This window comes from Watersipora subatra, chromosome 1, assembly GCF_963576615.1.
Source record: "Watersipora subatra chromosome 1, tzWatSuba1.1, whole genome shotgun sequence".
NCBI classification, from domain to species: Eukaryota; Metazoa; Bryozoa; class Gymnolaemata; order Cheilostomatida; family Watersiporidae; genus Watersipora; species Watersipora subatra.
The window spans coordinates 57,888,467-57,911,375 of record NC_088708.1 but is presented as its reverse complement, the minus strand read 5'-3'; the positions used below and the strand labels follow the sequence as shown (position 1 = coordinate 57,911,375).

Here is a 22,909-nt window from a genome sequence, read left to right as displayed (position 1 = left end):
GTTTCTTCAAGAAAATTGTTTCATGAAAAACTGAATGAAATTAATGTGTTTACAAGCAGGTAACATTTGGAAACAAACTTAATAAATGAACAGAGTAATCTAAACTTTCTCATTACCTTGAAAGCAGAACTCTGCAAGTGTGAATGAGCCTCATATTAAATTCATGACAGACAGTTTATAGTTTCCTGGTGTTGAATGACGTCTATTGGGGTTGGAGAGAAATAGAATCAAAACAATTGGCATAAATTTAACTCGAAATAAAAACTTTTATTTGGTCATAGACTCTTCAGGTTTCTTGGCTTGAGACACTTCACCAAATGGCCACATAGGTGCATATCAAGTACATATCAAGTATATATTAAGTACACATCAAGTACATGTCACATACTTATTAGGTACATATCAAGTACATATCAAGTACATATCAAGTATATATTAAGTACACATAGTGTACACATCAAGTGCATACTACATATGTATCAAGTATAGTTTCAACTATTGTTATTTTGGAAAGTGTTGCTGACTTCCTACAAAGATACGCTTGAACTCCACTGTAAACCTTTTGTGTAATACATGCTCCCAATCATAGATGTTTGCGTTAGATATATTATGCTAAATTATTGAGTCCGTTTAAAGCTTCTCATAGAGTTTAAATTTGTAACAGAAGGTTAATTTTTAAGAATGATTCACTTTTATCAGAAATACTCACTCTTTATATTATTTGAAGAAACATTTTCAATAAAACAATGAGATGTATTTGCAGATATTACGAGAGGAGACCTCGTCTGACAGGTTCTCACACAATAGTAACATAACTCCAAAGTCTGGCAAGGAGATCACCCATCTGCTCAAATCTTCACCAAACCAGCATTTTTTTAATTAAAGTTTTTAACTGTACAGATAAACTATACTGTCACTCCAAAAGGTGCTCTTTTAATATTTTCTATACGTCTATGCTATCTTATGGGTGCTTCTGATTGGCTGTCCAGTGAAGACCGATGTTGTATATTGTAGAGAGTTGTGACAATGAGGTCAGGCTGCTATACTGATTTGGCCAAGTTTTATGTTTTAGGAAACATAACGGTACAATTTCTCTTGTCACAGCTCTAAACAATAAATGTCCTTGGCAGAGACTGTCGTTAGCGGCTCGACTGTCTCTCGCAATGTTCTATTTACTTTTATTTACATCCTCTTAGTCGGAAATTATTTGTAAAATTTTTAGTGCATTTTGTTTAGAGAATAGAGTTTAGCTTAACCAAATGTAGACATATCAGCAATACAATTTATATTAGTCATTTTCAAGTGCCTTTTTAGCGTAATTGTGTAAAGAATTTTGTATCATAATAATCCAGTCTATCGTTTTGTTTTTTCAAATATTGTTATGATTGATTGCAATTTTATTATGCTATACGATTTAATCAAAATATCAATAATAATAATATATCTTGTTGGCTGAAAACTAGCCTTGACATTTTAAAAATCTGTTCTTTTTTGTGGGCTAGTAAGTGTAGTCGCGTATCTACAATCTACATAATATGTAGATTTTTGGTATATTATACCAAAACAATTATAACAAGAGACTAGTTGCTTATTGCATATATAAATTAGCTACTGATAATCAAGCAGAGGCGTTTAGACTAGAATATAGGTTCTCTGTTTAACACTGTATTGTAAAGGAAGACAACACGACTCTTCAACTAGACACACCAATGTTCCAGAATAACTCGTAGTGAAAGCTTCCAATAATATATTTGTAGATAATTGCTCACTGCAATACAGGTAGTGTATAAGAAGGTGCAAACGCTTCTATTACTTGCTGGCGAGCCTTGTTCTTTCATAGCAACAGGCTTGCTAAGCTCTGCCCTCTTGAATCTGAAAGCTGGAAGACGTGTCAATCATTGATCGTTCAGTCTACTGGCTGGTTCGTCGTTCGGTCGCACCACCTATTTAAGCTGGTGGGGGCTAGGAGTCAGCTGGCTCTCATCACAGCATACGGCTATTAAGCACTCTAATTATTTTAGTGTAATTAGTGAGGTTACATTCGTCCATTGCTAGCCTGTGGCCATAGGATTGGCCTAAGAGTACATCATATAAACTTATCCTATTATATCCCATATTGATGAGCAACAAAAAAAATAATTAATGTGCATTTATAACCTGTGTAAAGCAAAGTACTGATTGATTGATTCTCTAGAAATAATCTGTTAGTTTTACTGCACTCTAGTAATAGTGGGACAACTCCACTCACATTATGTTGAGTGAAATGGAAGGGTTGTTTTCTGATTGAAAAACTTATAAGCTTGGTAAAACGTTAGTGCTATTCTTGCAACTTGAAAAAAACAGCTAAACAACCAATAGTGCTATAACTAAAATTTATAAAATGAAAAAGTTAATTAGGTGATCCACGAATATGTGAATGACCAATCAATCTATAAAAATATGAATGTCAGCTTTTATGAATTATTACATAGGCCTACGATAAACAAAGTCAATCTTGCTTTTGAAATTCATTAGCATAAATTAATCAATTGGTCAAAATTGAAAATGATCAAATTTTCATTGCAAGATATTTTATTTTTGCGGTATAGTTAACTCCATATTCTGATAGAGAATTAATTTAAATATTCACAGTGCTTTGTGAAATCTCCTTTTAACGTGTTCTCAAGTATAGAAACTTACTCCACACTTTTTTAACATATAAATATAAAAATACTAGCTGAATACCCAGGGGTGCCCAGGTAATAAAAAGGTTGATAAAATTTAGTTTTAATCAACATTTACCATTCTAACTTTCAAATGAAGGTGTTCTGTTTATTTCGGCATACTGTGTTTATTTCTGTGTAATTCATACTGTACCAGCTGCAGAGCCTACTGCAGATCCAAGTGCATGTATATTGATTGCAATAGCCTTGCTGGCCATGGGAGTTTAAAGGTTGACTTGCAACAAAATTCACATTACAGTTATTTGGTATCAAAAGATTCACCATGTCTTACTCTGTTGTGTTGTAGGTGCCAAATATGTGGAAATGTGATTGCAAGCTCTTAAAAGCTAAAAAAAACGAACAGTTAATCGCAGCTATCACGAAAACGCCGTAGATTGGAATCCCTTTATTTCGAAGACGTATTCAACTCGATGTGATTATTGTTTTGACACATGATGTTCTCACGTGAATTAAAAGGCCAATAAAAGGCTCAATACAAAACGTCTCGTAGCACTAGTTTATGACAAACACTTCGGGTTCTACCGGAAAGCCCGTACCAAATATAGATGCTCGCTACTTCACAGTTTCGTTTCACCTTGGTCTAATCATCTAGTCGTAATCTGATCATGTGACCCATATTTCCTGCCAAATGCCGCGAACAATTTCTGCAGCATTTTCCGACTATCACAGAAGACCAACAGGCTCCTCACGTTTAACAGAACATGATATGCACTCCTTCGAGCTAAGGTTAAAAAATTAAATTTTTAGGCTAGGTTTGGAGATATCAGCGTTCAAAGTGACAGCATTACAATGATGATGAAATAAATGCGCAAGGACAATAAACATGGTTTTATTGAATGCGTGAAGTATGTTTGTGAAAATATTTCGATGAATGAGGTTGCATGAAAGTGTAAACAGAAGCGCATCGTGTTTGACTATGTCCCATTTGAGTCGTTTTGGAGAGAGATTCCAATCTACGGAATTTTCATGATAGCTGCTATTAACTGTTCATTTTCGAGCTTTTCAGAGCTTGTAATCACATTTCCACATATTTTGCACTTACAACACAGCAGAGCAAGACATGGTGAATCTTTTGATATCAAATACATGTAACTGTTATTTGAATTTTGTTGCAAGTAAACCATGCAAGTAAGTTTCATGCAAGTAACATGCAAGTTACATGCAAGTAAGTTGCATTTTTTCTATAAGGGCATGCATTTTTCTTCTGGTATGGCTACACACATAAGCTAGCTACAGGTGAAGTCATGAAAGATTGGGATGTGCAATAAGTATGTGCCCAATTTATTCCATAGTATGGCCAATTGGACAGCGTAGTGTATTGCATGAACATCTGTCTCATGCTTAAAACTTTATCGTTATAGCTAGACAGACGGAAGTAAAGAACTACAGATGGACAAACATTGAGATTTACATGTAGTAACTGCACAATTAGGATTAGTGTCATGCTAAAAGATTAGCATCATGCTATAGGACTAGTGTCGTGCTATAACATTAGTGTCATGCAAATGGATTAGTGTCATGCTAAAGAACTAATGTCATGGGAAAGGATTAGTGTTCATGTCAAAGAATTAGTGCTGTGCTACAGGATTAGTGGCATGCTGTAAAATTCATGACATGCTAAAGAATTAATGCCATGATATAGGATTAGAGTCATAATATAAGATTAGTGACATGCCATAGGCTTAGCATCACACTATAGGATTAGAGTCATGCTATAGAATTAGCGTCACACTATAGGATTAGCGTCATGCTATAGGATTAGTGCTATGCTCAAGGAAAAGTGTCATGATAAAGGATTAGTGTCAAGGTAAGGGATTAGTGCCATGCTATAGTATCAGTGTCATGCAAAGGGGTTGGACTTTTCCATACTAAACTACTTATAAAAGGTGGATGCCAAACCATTATAATCAATGTATTGTGAAGATTGTTGTGCTGGTTCACTATCTCTGGGTAACCATACAGAGCTACAACTCTCAGCAACTACATCTTTCACTCATGCACACAAAACACAACATTGACCAACAGCCTGAGCCAGATAGTATTATGGTAATGAACCAAACACAAGCTCTACTTTCTGGTCTGAAATTGTAAATGACCACTATACTCAGCTATGCTGCAGAGCTAGATATACATTACAAATACGACATTACAAATACGACATTACAAATACGACATTGCAAATACGACATTACAAATACGACATTACAAATACGACATTACAAATACGACATTACAAATACGACATTGCAAATACGACATTACAAATACGACATTGCAAATACGACATTACAAATACGACATTGCAAATACGACATTGCAAATACGACATTGCAAATACGACATTGCAAATACGACATTACAAATACGACATTGCAAATACGACATTACAAATACGACATTGCAAATACGACATTGCAAATACGACATTGCAAATACGACATTACAAATACGACATTACAAATACGACATTGCAAATACGACATTACAAATACGACATTGCAAATACGACATTACAAATACGACATTGCAAATACGACATTGCAAATACGACATTGCAAATACGACATTGCAAATACGACATTGCAAATACGACATTACAAATACGACAATGCAAATACGACATTGCAAATACGTCATTGCAAATTCGACATTGCAAATACGACATTGCAAATACGACATTGCAAATACGACATTACAAATACGACATTGCAAATACGACATTGCAAATACGACGTGGCAAATACGACGTTGCAAATACGACGTTGCAAATACGACGTTGCAAATACGACGTTGCAAATACGATGTTGCAAATACGACGTTGCAAATACGACATTACAAATACGACATTGCAAATACGACATTGCAAATACGACATTACAAATACGACATTACAAATACGACATTACAAATACGACATTACAAATACGACATTGCAAATACGACATTGCAAATACGACATTGCAAATACGACATTGCAAATACGACAATGCAAATACGACATTACAAATACGACATTGCAAATACGACATTGCAAATACGACATTGCAAATACGACATTGCAAATACGACATTGCAAATACGACATTGCAAATACGACATTGCAAATACGACATTGCAAATACGACATTGCAAATACGACATTGCAAATACGACATTGCAAATACGACATTGCAAATACGACATTGCAAATACGACATTGCAAATACGACATTGCAAATACGACATTGCAAATACGACATTGCAAATACGACATTGCAAATACGACATTACAAATACGACATTTAATAGCTACCGATGTTTATGAGTTGATGGTTAGTTCTGCTGATAAAGTGTGCTGGATGTAAAGATAGATAATATGGCTGTCAGAAATTGAGTATTTTTAAAGTATAGCGATGAAGGACACTGCACAACAATGTCCTTGATGCTAAACATGTAAACTTGTGGAAACAAATACCTTCTTTGCTTATCCAACTACTACTGTATATATCGGAGCGGGATTACTAAGAGAACACAAATGATGCTGATGCCAGCTTGTCCCTTACTCTATTGTATTCCCGCTTGGAATAAGCACGTTGGGTTTCCCCTCATAAGCTGTCACGGGTTTCCCCTACACATATTCTGGTGATGCTTTGCTGATAGCGGCCCTAACCAGCGTTTAAGCTACAATCATGTACTCTCTGACATAGGAGTGATAACATAGTTTTGTTCAGACGAAAATACCAATTGGAATCCCTGCAAACATCCAGGGTATTGCTTGCAGATGGTAACTTCAGCTGTGCCTGGCTGCCCAGGCATGTGTTGTCAATAAGAATAGGGGAAATCTGGTGGCAGAGTTTACACAAAGGGGAGTCCCCCTTTTGAATGGGCCGGTAGGTCGGCAAACATATCTCATTTGAGTCTCTTGCTCACATTAAGGCAGTTGTGTTTGAAAAGAGCTCTGCATAGCGTAAGGAAGGTGAGCTACTGCCTATTTGTTCAACTTTACCAACTGTTTGTGCTGAGGTACCAATAGTGTACGACTTAACGATATCGTACCATGAGTTGCATCAGACAGCGGTGCATTGAGGAATATTTGCCTGAACGGTGCCATGCTAATACAGTTCTGTAGAAACAATGTTTAGTTTATGAAAAATTTTCTGATTAAATACTAATATATAATCTTTTATGAAATTATTTTGACAGTCGAAAAGTAAGCCATGTTGAGGAGCCAGTATATAGCTTGCAGTCTGGTGATTCTCTTATTGATCCCCAATGTGAATGGTGAGAGGCGCTGCGAATCATCTCTTCAAACTGAACTTCTAGTCAAAGGAGGAGTATTTGCTGCAACCTTAGGAGTTACTTATGCTGCTGCACCAATTGTGTTGGGTATGAATAACCACTTTTAATAAGAGGTCTTCTGGTGCTGGAATCAGTAACCAATCAACAACTAATATATTCATTTATTAGAACAAAGTTGGTTTGATTTTTACAATAGGTCTTGTTAGTAAATTACATACAAAAGACAAAGATTTGAAATACTATTGCTGTTCATCCTAGTCATTCTACCATCACCTTTATTGGTCAGTTTGAGTTATTTATATTTCTCCTTTTTTTCACACGCTGAAGGAGTCATAGGTTTTGGACCTCTCGGAGTAATAGGTGGAAGTGCAGCAGCATTGTGGCAGTCCTACCTTGGCAATGTTGCTGCCAACTCCTTATTTGCCAAACTAACAAGCCTTGGTATGTATTTTTGTAAATTTTCGAGGTCATGTGTTGGCTTCATACATGCTTGTTGCAAATATATCCGTATTTGGAAATCTCAAACCTCTCAAGCTTCAACAATCTATCTGTATAAATTTCAGTGTTTATTTTTTGTACACCCTATTTCTAGTTATAGCCATTAAAATCTAGCAAGGAAAAATCCGTGTCGCAGAAGATTTGATCTCGGTACATCTCGTTGACAAGGCGGCAAGCTAACATATCGAGCGACACGGGATGCAATAGATTCATTGGGCAGATAATAATTATCTAGGTTAAAATATGCATATCTCAGGTGTCCTTTAGCGGGATATTGCCGAGGCCGGGCCGCAGTCTACACACACCAAAAAAACAACAAAGGTCCACGTAGTTATGAGCAAAAACAAAAGTATCCACCCAAATATATCTCACCAATCTCATGAGCAGCACACACAAAAACTAAACCAATCGACAGAGCCACTCATCATGTCAAAATATTCCAAGTTTCAAGTCATGTCTTGCACAACTCACCTTATGGTTTCTCAAAACTTGTCTCAAGGTCCCTATTAATTTGAGACTGTCCGATTGCTGTTTTAGAAAAAGTCGCCGCTAGCCTAGCCTAACGTCCTAATTCAACATCTCAGTAACTATCGGGGCAATGCTTAGTGCTCTCGAACTTTTTGATTTCCTCTTTTAGCAATGCTCCGATAGTTAGTGAGATGTAGAATCAGGACGTTAGGTTAGGCTAGCAGCGACCATTTCTAAAAAAGCAATCGGACAGTCTCAAATTAATAGGCACTCTGGGACATGTTTTGAGAAACCATAAGGTGAGTTGTGCAGGACATGACATGAAACTTGGAATATTTTGACATGATAGGTGGCTCTGTCGATTGGTTTAGTTTTTGTGTGTGCTGCTTATCGGATTGGTGAGATATTTGGATGGATACTTTTGTTTTTGCTCATAACTACGTGGACCTTTGTTGTTTTTTGTGTGTGTAGACTACGGCCCGGCCTCAGCAATATCCTGCTAAAGGACACCTGTGATGCATATCGACTCTTTATTACGCGCAATATCGCTAAAGCTTGCTCTCATGGCTCTTATTAATAAGTTTAGCAATACATATACTAACTTACCCAAATTAGCCATTGTCAACTACAAATTTACCTGCCACAATCTATAAATTGTTTATATACTCATGCAGCGCCCGGCATTCGACTAGTAACTTACTATATCTTATTAGTTAATTTTAAACATCAATCTTCGAGTCACAGTATGCTGATTCTTGCAGGAGCGACGGGAGCGAACCTGAAAACCGCATCCAGCATAGCTACCTGGGCTGCAACATCTGGTATCTCTAAAGAAGTGGAGATGCTGCTGGGTCTTTCTTGCTTTGAGGTGTAATACCTTCTGCATGAATGTATATAGTGTTTAGCCAGCATAATCTCCTCCCTGCTATTTTGAAATGTTTTCAAGCTACTTTGGTTGAGCAATATAATTGCTGCAATATTGCTTTTATGGCAGCATACCACACGTCTTGTATATAATAATTTATAAATAATACTAATAAATGGAGCATGATTATTTTCAAGTTAGTGTCTTGTGATTGCAAGAGTAAGCACATAAGGCACCTTCCTTTCATACACAGATGATATACCACATTGTTATTGGGTTTAGCTCTACAGTAATATAGGGAGATCCATACACATATAAAGAGCTGTTGGGATTGAATGATGACCTCTCAATATAGTTGAAAAACATATAGTACATGTACAATAGTACAGAGAAGAGCATATACTAATTTAAACTCAAAAACAATACAACAGCATCACAGAACAGAGAACATATTTAAGATAGATGGTAACTCTATTATCATTGATCAATGCAGTTTAGAGCAAAATAGACTGAGACAAAAACAAAAAAATAGCTTAAGTGTGTTATGAATTAACTTATGTGTGTTGAAAGGAAAGCTCTTTTTACATGGTGGCTGGTATAAGGTGTAGTGGTTTTTGAAGCATGTAGAAATATAATGAATCGTCAAGCATATTAGAGATACGATTTGAGTATTTTAAATAGCTAATATATAAAGATTAAAGTAATATGTAACTTTATTATATTAATGTTGACTGTATTTGGCTTATTACTAAAGTTCAAGTGAATGAAAATTATGCAAATTATGGTGTGCCTCCATTCCTTTACACATGACTGCATATCAAGTAAGATTCCTTATTGATCATTTATGAAAAGGTTCCTGAATCTTGTTATGCCTTGGTTGCTGAGCGATATTCTATTATGACCATTGATCTATGTTTTTCATTAGTTAAAGATCAATAAACATAGCGTGATAAGCTTCTGTTTGCTTTGTGTATGGTGTCCCATGGAACCTGCAGGTACATCTAATCATAGTGAGTCACGTGATTGTTTGACCTTCATTGTGCCTGCTGAGATGTTAACCCTATCTATAATGTGCTTCATGAACCATGTTGTAGTAAAGGTATATAGGCATTATGATGCATTCACCCATAATTCCTAGGTGGTCAATGCATTGTCATGTGTTAAATTAATAGAACACATCCTAAAACACTGTGTGATCATTTCGAGTCATACGACATATTTCAACATAACAAGCCACATACAGGAAATATTCTGATTCTGACAAACACACGGATAGACTGCCATATATAAGTTTCATGAATCAAAAGCTATGTTGCTAGGAGATATAGCTCCACTTTGAATTTAGGACCATTAAGATGAGTTCAATTAAAATTGGTTATTAGGTTATCTGGTATAATTTGAAATGTAAAAACCTTTACCTCAGAAGTAACCTAATCTTTGTGAACCTTCCATCATTTTTAGGGATACGGTTAGTCAAGGAATAGTCAATAACTGAACTGATGTTGAATAATTAGTAACTTTTAGACTTTTTAAAATTTTATTTGGCATCAATATCATGAATATCATTAATGTCATTAAAATCATCAATATCGTAACATCATCAACATCATCAATATCATCAATGTCATCAATATGATGAATATCATCAATATCATGAATATCCTCAATAGGATCAATGTCATTAATACCATCAGTATCATCAATATCATAAATATCATCAATATCATTGATATCATCAATGTCATCAATAGGATCAATGTCATCAATACCATCAATGTCATCAATATCTTCAATATCATCAATATAGTCAATACCATCAATGTTATCAATAGGATCAATCTCATCAATATCATCAATGTCATCAATGTCATCAATATCATCAATATCATCAACATCATCAATGTCATCAATAGGATCAATGTCATTGGTATCATCAATGTCATCAATATCATCAATGTCATCAATAGGATCAATGTCATTAATATCATCAATGTCATCAATATCATCAATGTCATCAATAAGATCAATGTCATCAATATCATCAATGTCATCAATATCATCAATGTCATCAATAGGATCGATGTCATTAATATCATCAATGTCATCAATATCATCAATGTCATCAATAGGATCAATGTCATTAATATCATCAATATCATCTCCAGAAAGAAATGCTTATTATAAGGGGTTGCTGAAGTTACTGGCAGACATGTCTGTTGAAGCTGTGTGATTACCATGTGTCTATCGTGTAGTTACTATGGTTACCGTATAGCTACGGTGTAGATACCACGTGGTTATCATGTGAAGTACAAAACATCATAGTTCAGTGGTTAAACTTTCTTTTTAGTAAAATGCATTGGCAGCATCTTAATAGATCTGAAACTTTTTTAATTACATTTACTACCATTAATATAATTGAATGCTGTACTTTGTTTAAAAGTAAATGTTCTTGCAAAATCAAACTCTGGCAAATAGCACTGGAAAATGAGAATTCATAACACTTCAAACAATTGCAAAACTTTCAAAATGTAAAATATAAAAGTTCGAGTGTAATCAAACAAGTTCGTGATAAAAACATGAAACTGCAAATGATCAAATTTTTATTAAAGGTTATTTTATTTTTGCATGTATAGTTAACTCCATATTTTGATAGAACGTTAATTTAAATATTTACATAGCTTTGTGAAATCTTCTTTTCAAATCGTCTCAAATATACAGACTTACTCTACACTTTTTAAACCTATAACTATAAAAATACTAGCTGTGCGTTGCCCGTGTATTAAAAATCAGCTTATAAACAATGAGAGGTGATGAGATTTGCTTACCATTTGCTGGCAGGCAACTCTCCAGCAAGTGGCAGGCCATTGCCAAGTGGCCTGGCACATTGCTAATGGAAAATTCCACTAACCTAGTTAGTAAGCTTCAAATGCCGGTAGGCAATGACATTGCGTCAGCATTGTTGCCCAGCTAGGCTATTCTAATAATAGCTAGAGCCGGAATGCAGACAGACATATGACATACAGACATAAAACATACTTTGAGAAATATCTATATAGATTAGCTGAATGTTTGACATTGGTAATAAAAAGATTTTTGCACAAAAAATTTAGTTTCAATCAACATATTATACAACATTTACCATTCTAACTTTCACATGAAGCGTTTTGTCTATTCTGTTTAATTCTGTGTACTGTGTTTATTTCTGTGTAATTCATATCGTGCCAGCTGCAGTGCCTACTACAGATTTATACTGATTGCAATAGTCTTGTTGGCCATATGAGTTTTTCTTCACTTATGGGCATGCATTTTTCTTCTGGTATGGCTTCACGAATCTTTCTTCTGGTATGGCTTTATGCATAGCATTGGCTGTTGTGTTTAACGTGAAGCCATGAAAGATTGGCATGTATTTTAAGCATGTGCCAAAGTTATTCCATGGTATAGCAAGTTGGACAGTGCTACTAGTGGCCACTAGTGTCTTGGATAAATAAATGTTAGCAGAACTAGAGGTTGTTAGTTCAAATCCAGTTTGCAGAGGATATCTCATGCTTGAAACTTTATCGCTATAGCGGGACAGACGGAAATACCGAAGTATAGATTGACAAACATTTAGATATATATATATATATATATATATATATATACTCATGCTACAGACAGTACTGTTTCGGCTATTGAAGCCTCATCAGTGCAGCTCAGAGCTTAGGCAAGGGACACAAATCCCATTACCAATGAGAGTTGACTTCCTGCCATGAAACAACCAGGTTATATATATATATATATATATATATATATATATATATATATATATATATATATATATATATATATATATATATATATATATATATACATATATATTCTAAGATATATGTATATATATAAATAAGTAATAATAATAATAAGTAATAAATAATAAATATATATAAATAAATATATATATGTATATATATGTAAAATATATACATATATATTCTACATATATATTCTATATATTTGGCCTAAGAATGCCAAATGGTACCATCAAAGATATAGAAGAAGGGTACAAGTACTTGGGGATTATGCAAAGCAACATCAACCACGAAGCCGAGGTACGTCACAAAGCCATTACCGAATACAAGAAACGCCTTCGGCAGGTCTTACAGAGCCAGCTCAATGCCAAGAACCAAATCATGGCAATAAATACCTACGCACTGCCAGTAATAAGATATCCAGCAGGCATAATAAAGTGGACTGAGGAAGCCATCAAAGAAACAGATATAGCAACTCGTAAACTGCTGACCATGCATGGAGCACTCCACCCAAAATCTGATACTACTAGATTGTATCTTGATAGGAAAGATGGCAGTAGGGGACTCAAACGTGTACAGCAGACAGTGAAAGAGGAGGAGCAAAGCATCAAAGCATATGCAGCCTCCATGGCCATCTCAGATAAGTTGCTAGCTGAATTTCAATCAGCTGCTCTTACAACGGACCTTCGCCCTGATGATGAGGAAATTGACTGGCACACGAAACCTCTTCATGGTGCTTACCACCAACAAATATCTAAGGTTGGCGATCTTCACCAGACATATATGTGGCTGAACAAAGGAAACCTAACGGCCAATACAGAGTCGCTAATCATGGCAGCCCAGGAGCAAGTGCTCCCAACAAGGCAACTCCAAACGAAAATCTATCACACTAGAGACGATCCTAGATGCAGACTGTGCAAAGATGCACCTGAGACCATCCAACACATCATCAGTGGATGCAGGCAGCTAGCAGGCAACGCATACACTGAGCGGCATAATCATGTCGCAGGTATTGTGTATAGAAGTCTATGTGATGAGTATGGCCTTAATAAACCACAACACTGGTGGGAAGCTCCTGGTAAGGTGAATGAAAATGACCGCGCTAAGATCCTCTGGGACTTCTACATCCAAACTGACAAGCATGTCCTAGCAAACCAACCAGATATAGTGGTGGTAGACAAGGAGAACAAGAGGGCTACTATAATAGATATAGCAGTACCCAATGACTACAATATAGCCAGCAAAGAAAAAGAAAAGGTAGAGAAATATCTCCCTCTTGGAGAAGAAATTGAAAAATGCTGGAATGTAAGAACAACTGTAATCCCAGTAGTCATTGGAGCACTGGGCGCAATAACACCAGTGCATAAAATGTGGCTTGCCCAAATACCAACAACAATCAACTCAGGTGAGTTGCAGAAAAGTGCGTTATTGGGAACAGCTAAGATCTTGAGGCGAGTGCTCAAACTCCCAGGTCTCTGGTAGGAGACCCGAGTTGGAGCAGAATTTACCACCCATACGGGGGTATCCGGGGTGAGGAAACAATTTTTTACATATATAGATGTACTAACTGCACAATTTAGATTAGTGTCATGCTAAAGGATTAGTGTCACGTGATAGGATTAGTAACGTGCTATAGGAATAGTGTCGTGCTATAACATTAATGTCATGCAAGTGGATTAGTTTCATGCTAAAGAACTAATGTCATGGTAAAAGATTAGTGTCATGCCAAAAGATTAGTGTTGTGCAGATTAGGATTAGTGACATGATATAAGATTAGTGACATGCTAAAGAATTAATTTCATGGTATAGGATTAGTGACTTGCCATAGGATTAGCGTCACACTATAGGATTAGATTCATGCTATAGGATTAGCGCCATGCTATAGGATTAGTGTCATGCTATAGGATTAGTGTCATGCAAAGGGGTTAGACTTTTCCATACTAAACTACCTATTAAAAGGTAGATGCCAAACCATTATAATCAATGTATTGTGAAGATTGTTGTGCTGGTTTACTATCTCTAGGTAATCATACAGAGCTACAACTCTCAGCAACTACATCTTTTACTCATGCACACAGAACACAACCTTGACCAACAGCCTGGGTCAGATGTATTATGGTAATGAACCAGACACAAGCTCTACTTTCTGGTCTGAAATTGTGAATGACCACTATACTCAGCTATGCTGCAGAGCTAGATATACATTACAAATACGACATTACAAATACGACATTACAAATACGACATTAAAAATACGACATTACAAATACGACATTACAAATACAACATTACAAATACAACAGGTAATATCTACCAATGTTTATGAGTTGATGGTTTGTTCTGCTGATAAAGTGTGCTGGATGTACAGATGGATAATTTGGCTGTCAAAAATTGAGTATTTTTAGAGTATAGCAATGAAGGAACAAAACAGTGCCCAACAAAGTCCTTGATGCTAAACATGTAAACATGTAAAAGCAAATACCTTCTTTGCTTATCCAACTACTACTGTATATATCGGAGCAGAATTACTAGGAGAACACAAATGATGCTATTGCTAGCTTGTCCCTTACTCTAATGTAATCGCGCTTGGAATAAGCACATTGGGTTCCCTCATAAACTGTAACGGGTTTTCCCTACACATATTCTGGTTATGCTTTGCTGATAGTGACCCCATAGAGTTATCTTCCCCTAGAGTAATAACAACACTAGTGTTTCCGGTGCCAACAAGGAGCGTTTAGGCCACGCCTCTTTTTTTGTGCGAGTTAATCGTAGTGCTGGGACGATATTACGATATTTCGGTATATTGTCGATATCACTTTCTGATACCGACCGTACCGAGTGCTTTTTTGCCCATATCGAAATATCGGATACCGTCGATATTGGACGATATCGACGATAACATAGATCCATCGGTTTTTTGACGTCATCGCATTGTTTGCAGACGCGCTCGTCCACGAACAAGCCGCCATCTTCTTAGAAAACTATCGTCATTCTCTTGATTAATAATATGTTAGTTAGTAATGTTTAATTTTGCTGATAACAAAAAGCCTCTATTTTCAGGCATATTATCAAATAAAATGAAACTTGTGAAAGTATCCTGAATGCAAGATAGTAGTGAACAAATCATGTTTAGTTTGAGATAATTAGTGTGAAAATTAAAATAAAATTTACATGAGATGATGACTTCAAATAAGTAATGCAAGATAACTTTTACAAAAATAAATTGATTGATACTATATACAAGAGTTCAGGTTTGAAGAATAGGTCTTGTATGAGTATTGATTGTGGCAAGATTAATTGTTATTAATAATTTGATGACTATAATATGGCCTGTATCATCTGACTGTGTAAGTATCGTTGATGTTTACATGAATAATAGTATTTTTGATGTTGTTTTGATACTACAATAAAAAGTTTGCAAACAAAAGCATAACAAACATAATTAATTGCAGAAGCTTCGCGTTTTTTAACGATAGAAGTTCTCCATAAAGATGGCGGACAACGATAGAAAGACGTCACGAAAAACGAAGGATATTCTACTCTACCTATTTGATACCCGATTCTTCAGAGAATTATACCGGTATATAAATTCATTAAGGAGTTGTTTTTTCATGGCAGTTTTTCTGGCAGGTAAGATAACTCCAAATAACATAACCGATATTTCGATATATCGGTTGACTATGCTATCATATCGTACCGAAACGAATTTCTGATATCGTCCCAGCACTAGTCAATCGTAGTGATTGACTAGATTAATAAGCATGGTTAAACAAGGATCCTGAATTTCCACACCAATTAGCAAGTAATGGCTAAATATAATTCGTTTAGCTATGATTACAATGAAAAATTGGTTAATAAATAAGGTAATAACAAGGTCTATTTTATTTTTATATAATTTAGTATAATTAAGTATAATTTATTTTTATTTAACATATAACAACATTTGCCACTCTAACTTTCAAACTACATATCATGAGTGTTTTGTGTAATTGAAATAAATGAAGAGATGTGAAAGAAAATAAAAGCAACTGTAAAGATTTTCAAGCTTTTCAAACAACTACAACTTTTTAATTTCATATCATGAAAGAAGTTTTTTTGTTGAAATAAATTAGGAAGATAAATGAAACTGCAAATGGGTTTAAATGTAAATTTGAAATAATTAGCAAGTAAAGGCTAAATGTAATCTGTTTAGCTATGATTACAATGAAACATTATTTAATAAATAAGGTAATAAAAAGTCTATTTTATTTTTATATAATTATAATTTAGTATAATCCCATGACCAAACACGAGCGGAGCGATTGGTTGGGAGATTTATGATAAATGCACATGTGCACACAACTCACGAAAATTATTCATTAACGGTCGTCGCAAACCCTTGTACCGAGATCTCATTACCAAATTTAACCATTTTTGTGTAGAGTCGTTTAAGTATAATAACAATACAAAACACTTATAAACCTATTTAAAGATGTTACAAAGTCTTTGAAAAGTTACCGCAAGATCCTAAAACTAACCCATCTGATCGGATTATACATAAATAGACAGATTAATTTGGCCAAAAATCGCGATAAAAACTTGACAAGCTTTTTTAATCAAAATTGAGACCGGCCAACAAAACGCCAATAAGGCCGCGCGACAAATAGTAGAACTATTAAGTCGTGCGCATTTCACGAGAAAAACGTGCACATTTCTCCAGTCTATAGCATTGTCCAATTGCCGAAGGTTTCTGTAATGAACGTAAAAGTACTGAAAAGTTATCGTTTCTTTTTTGTCGATTCTACGAGACTCTTACATTCTGGACATTTATAACGAGTACTTTGGTATTCCAACTGATGTCCAAAGCAGTGAAAGTAAACGAAATGACGATTATATTTTTTTAACGATTCTTACAATATTATCTATAAAATTATACATTTTACTTCTAATATTGCATTTCTCCTATTGCAGGAAGAGATATAAACATATAATATTTTCCTTTCATTATCGCTGTTTGTTGTACATAATAACACCCAGTACATCACAGCTACCATTGCAGTTCTCCTATTGCACTGCCGTGCCATTTGACTGCTAATATTGCATTTTTCAACCAGCAGTACCCTTTCTTTTTCCATTACCACTTTGGTCGTGGGCTGTATGACAGGAGATTTTCTAGTTAAGTATAATTTATTTTCATTTAACATATAACAACATTTGCCACTCTAACTTTCAAACGTTTTGCTTGCTTACATCAAGCAAGGATGTCTACTAACCAGTGGACATCTTTGCTTCAAGTTAGTCTATGTATTTGATTGATATGTATTGAAATCTAATATTACATGCAAGGGCTGTTTGTGGACTATGCATGGTGTCAATGAATCACTCTATCACCATACAATGTCAATACTTTCAGTTGATGGCAGTCGATTAGCTTCCCATCACACCAATGTAATACAACCCCAGTATGACTATCTATCTTATCTATGAGTAAATGATTGCATTAACTAACTTACTTAACACTATCTATTCAGTGCCTTTGCAAGTCATGTAGGTATTGAATTGCTTTAAATAATAAGCATATATTAGAGTACTGAAGTATAATCATCATTTCTTTAATATGAGCATTAATTACTGTGGAAATTCATGATCCTTGTTTAACCATTCTTATTAATCTAGTCAATCACTACGATTGACTAGCACAAAAAAGGGGCGTGGCCTAAACGCTCCTTGTTGGCACCGGAAAAGCTCGTGTTGTTGAAGGCACTGTTATCATTCTAGGGGGAGATAACTCTATGAGTAACCCTTTCGAATAACTAGCATCTAAGCTACAATCATGTACTCTCTGACATAGGAGTGATAACATACATGTAGCTTTGTTCAGACTAAAATACAATTGGAATCCCTGCAAACATCCAGGGTATTGCTTGCAGATGGCAACTTCAGCTGTGTTTGGCTACCCAGGCATGTGTTGTCAATAAGAATAGGGGAAATCTGGTGACAGAGTTTACACAAAGGAGAATTCCCCTTTTGAATGGACCGGCGGGTTGGCAAACATTCATTCGAGTCTCTTGCTCACGTTAAGGCAGTAGTGTTTGAAAGGAGCTCTGCATAGCATACGGAAGGTGAGCTACTGCCTATTTGTTCAACTTTACCAACTGTTTGTGCTGAGGCACCAATAGTGTATGACTTAATGATATCGTACCATGAGTCGTATCAGACAGCAGTGCATTGGGGAATGTTTGCCTGAACGATGCCATTCTAATACATCTCTGTAGAAACAATGTTTGGTTTATACAAGATTTTCTGACCAAATACTATATAATCTTTTATTAAATTATTTTGACAGTCGAAAAGTAAACCATGTTGAGGAGCCAGTATATAGCTTGCAGTCTGGTGTTTCTCTTATTGAGCACTAATGTGAATGGTGAGAGGCGCTGTGAATCATCTCTCCAAACTGAACTTCTGGTGAAAGGAGGAGTATTTGCTACAACCTTCGGAGTTACTTATGCTGCTGCACCAATTGTGTTGGGTATGAATAACCACTGTTAATGGAAGGCTTTTGGGTGGTGGAATCAGTAACCAACTGACAACTAATATATTCATTTAATAGAACAAAGTTGGTTTGATTTTTACAATAGGTCTTGTTAGTAAATTACATACAGAAGACAAAGATTTGAAATACTATTGCTGTTCATCCTAGTCATTCTACCATCACCTTTATTGGTCAGTTTGGGTCATTTATATTTCTCCTTTTTTCCCACCCTGAAGGAGCCATAGGTTTTGGACCTCTCGGAGTGATAACTCCATAGATATATTTTTAACCCTAGATTGGCGAATAGCTATCATTACAATGGAGCAAAAGTGAGGCCTATAATTGGCTGTTGTTTTCACGACGTTACGTCGTAGTGATGTGCATCACAGCATCAAAGCCTTCAATTGAGCAATAAGTTTAGTAGTGGAAGCAAGCATGGCATGCTAGTTTTTAAGTCATAAACATAACAATAAGACCAAATTCTTAGTGAAATGTCATCACAAGAGACCACAACACCCCAGGTATATCCTGAATTGCCCATAACAAGACAGAACTTCAACTCAAAACAAGAAGTTCTCAACAATATCATAAGCTATCTATGCCGATTAAAGACACCAAGCTGAAAGCTGCTAGTAGAAAATAATAGGAAAAGCATCATCATTTCATCATTGGTTTTGAGTCAGCAGCCAAATCTGTACATGGCATTGCTCAATATCTTTTCAGCAACTGCCCTTACATCAACTACTTCCTAACCTTTAAGATCAACCAGGATCACATTGAGATTCTGTTTTCCACAATACGATCTAAGGGTGGCTATAACAATAACCCGGATGTGCAGTGCTTTAGATCTGCAATTCGAGCACTGTTCATAAAAGCAGATATCACACCACATCCCAATGTTAACTGTATTGATCTGGATGTGAGCAGGGCTGAAAAAACTGGCCAACTCCTGCTACATTCTCTGGCTAGAAAGAAAAAGAAAGAAGAGACAAAAGCTGAGGAAGGTGAAGATGAGGAGTTCGGTGATGAAGATTGTTTTTTAACTCAAATGTGATGAGTGTATTAAGTTCTTGACCGATGTGGAAGTAGTGGGAAGTAGAAATAGGGACGACATAACCCTAATCTCAGTTAAAAACAGAGGAGGATTGGTGACCAGATTGATAGGCCGAATATGTATTGCTGCAGAAAAGTGCCTACGTTCACACATGGAGAGCTATGGTATCACACAGAGAGCTTTTAAACAAGTAACATCACAGACAATAACATATATGTCTTATTACATAACCTCAATCAAGGTTTTACATGTACAGTGCATGCCAACAGTCTACTCAAAACTATAGTAATTCGCTATACTAAAATCAGAATACACTATGCCGCTTCAAAGCAGGAATCTAGTTCAACAAACCTTAGACAAAAACTATCTCGTCTAGTTATTTTCAGTCATGTCTAATGGGTGTTTAATACAGTGGTCCAGCGTAACTGCTTCTAAATCTCATTTGACTCATTAGTTTGTTATTAGTTTAATTTCTATTTGGTTATTCTTTGTATTATCAATAATATAGAAGCTTCTAAATCATTGGTATTATTCATTACCATGTGTGTAAGATTCTTGCCTCTCTCATCCAAAGTCATTACAGTCATACTTCGACTTACGAGCTTAATGCGTTCAGAGACTGAGCTCGTATGTCAATTTACTCACATGTTGGTGCAATTTATTTATATATAAAACAATTAAATATATATTGATTGGTTTCTGTACTCTAAAAATGCAAATAAAACACTCAAAACAATATATTGTAACAGAAAAAAACATGTTGGTTATTGTCCTAACTTACCACATGCTTTCAAAAAGCAACAAATAAAAAATAATGCAAGGAAATGTGATTAATTAAAATGTAAAATTAAATACATACAATAGCAGCTAACGCTAGCATTTGCCAGAGAGGGAGAGATAAGTTATCCTTCATTACAACAGTTGACTTTGATAAATTTGGATTTTATCCAAGTCTTAAAAGACAAGCTTAAAAGCAAACCTAAAAGCAAACTTTAATCTTTAACTTAACGTAATTAAAATTTCTTCGGCGTTCATAGTTTTAAGTTTCTCGCTGGTTAGCTAATTTTGTTTCGCTCTCTCGACCAGCCGGCCGTTTTAAGAGAAACCTATCTAAGGACGTTTGCCTTTGTCGCCCTTTCAACATGTTGCGATCAGGACGAACACAGGTGTCGTCACCAACGGTTAATGCACGACCACTAGCCAACTTGTCCGAATATCTATTTTTTATAGTCTTGATAGATAGCACCGGCCTTTTTACGTAGCATCGTTTTAGTTACGCCGTCACCGGCCAATTGTTTGTCTTTTATCTAAAGCCTGAGCAGTCTCTCCATCAGTGGTCATGAAGATCGCTGCGTCGTTTAGAAACTATGGTTAGTCTTTTTGCAAACTAAATGCCTTGAATATAATCCTTGTGTTTGATAATTGTGGATGTATTTCTGTCATATTGCTGAGCTAGATCAATCACTCATACATATTTTGCATATTTTTCAATAATTTTCCGTTTAATATCAATTGTTATCATTCGCTTTTTCTTTGCATTATCTATCCTTTTACTGGCAAACTTTCGGTCTACGCACGGTACTTTTAATTCACATAATTCAGTACTGAAAAACGCGCACAAAAAACATGGTAAAAAAATATAATCTGAGCAGTTGAAAAATACAGAGTGATGCTGTTCCCATAAAACACCTCCGACATACTTGGCAACTGACTCATGTGCTCGTATCTCAAACATGGCTTGTATGTTAGTGCTAAAACTTGCTTGAAAGCTGGCTCGTATCTCAAGTTTCTCATACGTTAGGGCACTCGTAAGTTGAAGTATTACTGTATATAAGTTTTACATATTTTCAATAAAATATGCAGTCTCAGATGCACAATCTATGGAAAAATTGAGCAGTTTTTCGTGCTAAGTCAATAGGAGTTACCTAATAGATCAGCTGATTCGCTTTGCACATCACCATGATGTTGCGTCATGCTAATTATAGGCCTCACTTGTTTTGATTATTCGCATATCTAGGGTTTACTATATCTATGGATAACTCTAACCAAACTAACAAGCCTTGGTATGTATTCTTGTAATTTTTCAAGGTCATGTGTTGACTTTATACATGCTTGTTGCAAGTATAAATCAGTATTTGGAAATCTCAAACCTCTCAAGCTTCCGCAATCTATCTATCTATATAAATTTCAGTGTTTGTTTTTTTACACCCTATTTCTAGTTATAGCCATTAAAATCTAGCAAGGAAAAATCCGTGTCGCAAATGATTTGATCTTGGTACATCTCGTTGACAAGGCGGCAAGCTAACCTATCAAGCGACACGGGATGCAATGGATTCATTGGGCAGATAATAATTATCTGGGTTAAAATATGCATATCACAAGTGTCCTTTAGCGGGATATTGCCGAGGCCGGGCCGCAGTCTACAGACACAAAAAAACAACAAAGGTCCACGTAGTCATGAGCAAAAACAAAAGTATCCACTCAAATATCTCACCAATCTCATGAGCAGCACACACAAAAACTAAACCAATCGACAGAGCCACCCATCATGTCAAAATATTCCAAGTTTCAAGTCATGTCTTGCACAACTCACCTTATGGTTTCCCAAAACTTGTCTCAAGGTCCCTATTAATTTGAGACTGTCCGATTGCTGTTTTAGAAATGGTCGCCGCTAGCCTAGCCTAACGTCCTAATTCAACATCTCAGTAACTATCGGGGCATTGC

The 22,909-nt window shown here is 35.7% G+C and overlaps 3 protein-coding genes across 4 annotated transcripts in view; 2 read left to right on the top strand and 1 right to left on the bottom strand.

The window, feature by feature from the left end:
- LOC137400466 (nephrin-like) overlaps positions 1-1,472 on the top strand; it is a 42,043-nt gene extending 40,571 nt beyond the window's left edge. For both annotated transcript variants that reach the window (XM_068086799.1, XM_068086793.1), the window contains one exon: positions 764-1,472. In XM_068086799.1, the coding sequence (XP_067942900.1) occupies positions 764-789 (26 nt within the window). In that variant the 3' untranslated portion in view covers positions 790-1,472. The remainder of the gene's footprint in view (positions 1-763) is intronic.
- A 5,150-nt stretch (positions 1,473-6,622) lies between these two features.
- On the top strand, positions 6,623-9,028 carry LOC137385343 (interferon alpha-inducible protein 27-like protein 2). Its single transcript, XM_068071791.1, has 4 exons — positions 6,623-6,678; positions 6,906-7,088; positions 7,329-7,442; positions 8,729-9,028. The coding sequence occupies exons 2-4, from the start codon at positions 6,920-6,922 to the stop codon at positions 8,839-8,841; spliced, it is 396 nt and encodes a 131-aa protein (XP_067927892.1). The 5' UTR covers positions 6,623-6,678; positions 6,906-6,919; the 3' UTR covers positions 8,842-9,028.
- A 1,277-nt stretch (positions 9,029-10,305) lies between these two features.
- On the bottom strand, positions 10,306-15,474 carry LOC137389512 (cerebellar degeneration-related antigen 1-like). The gene is made up of 2 exons (XM_068075540.1): positions 15,456-15,474; positions 10,306-11,006 (listed from the first exon to the last, which is right to left on the bottom strand). The coding sequence occupies exons 1-2, from the start codon at positions 15,472-15,474 to the stop codon at positions 10,306-10,308; spliced, it is 720 nt and encodes a 239-aa protein (XP_067931641.1).
- Positions 15,475-22,909: the final 7,435 nt, after the last annotated feature.

Coding starts and splice junctions, on each gene's coding strand:
- LOC137385343 (XM_068071791.1), top strand. CDS start 6,920: ATGTTGAGGAGCCAGTATATAGCTTGCAGTCTGGTGATTCTCTTATTG. Junction 7,089..7,328: donor TGCTGCACCAATTGTGTTGG/GTATGAATAACC, acceptor CACACGCTGAAG/GAGTCATAGGTTTTGGACCT. Junction 7,443..8,728: donor TGCCAAACTAACAAGCCTTG/GTATGTATTTTT, acceptor TGATTCTTGCAG/GAGCGACGGGAGCGAACCTG.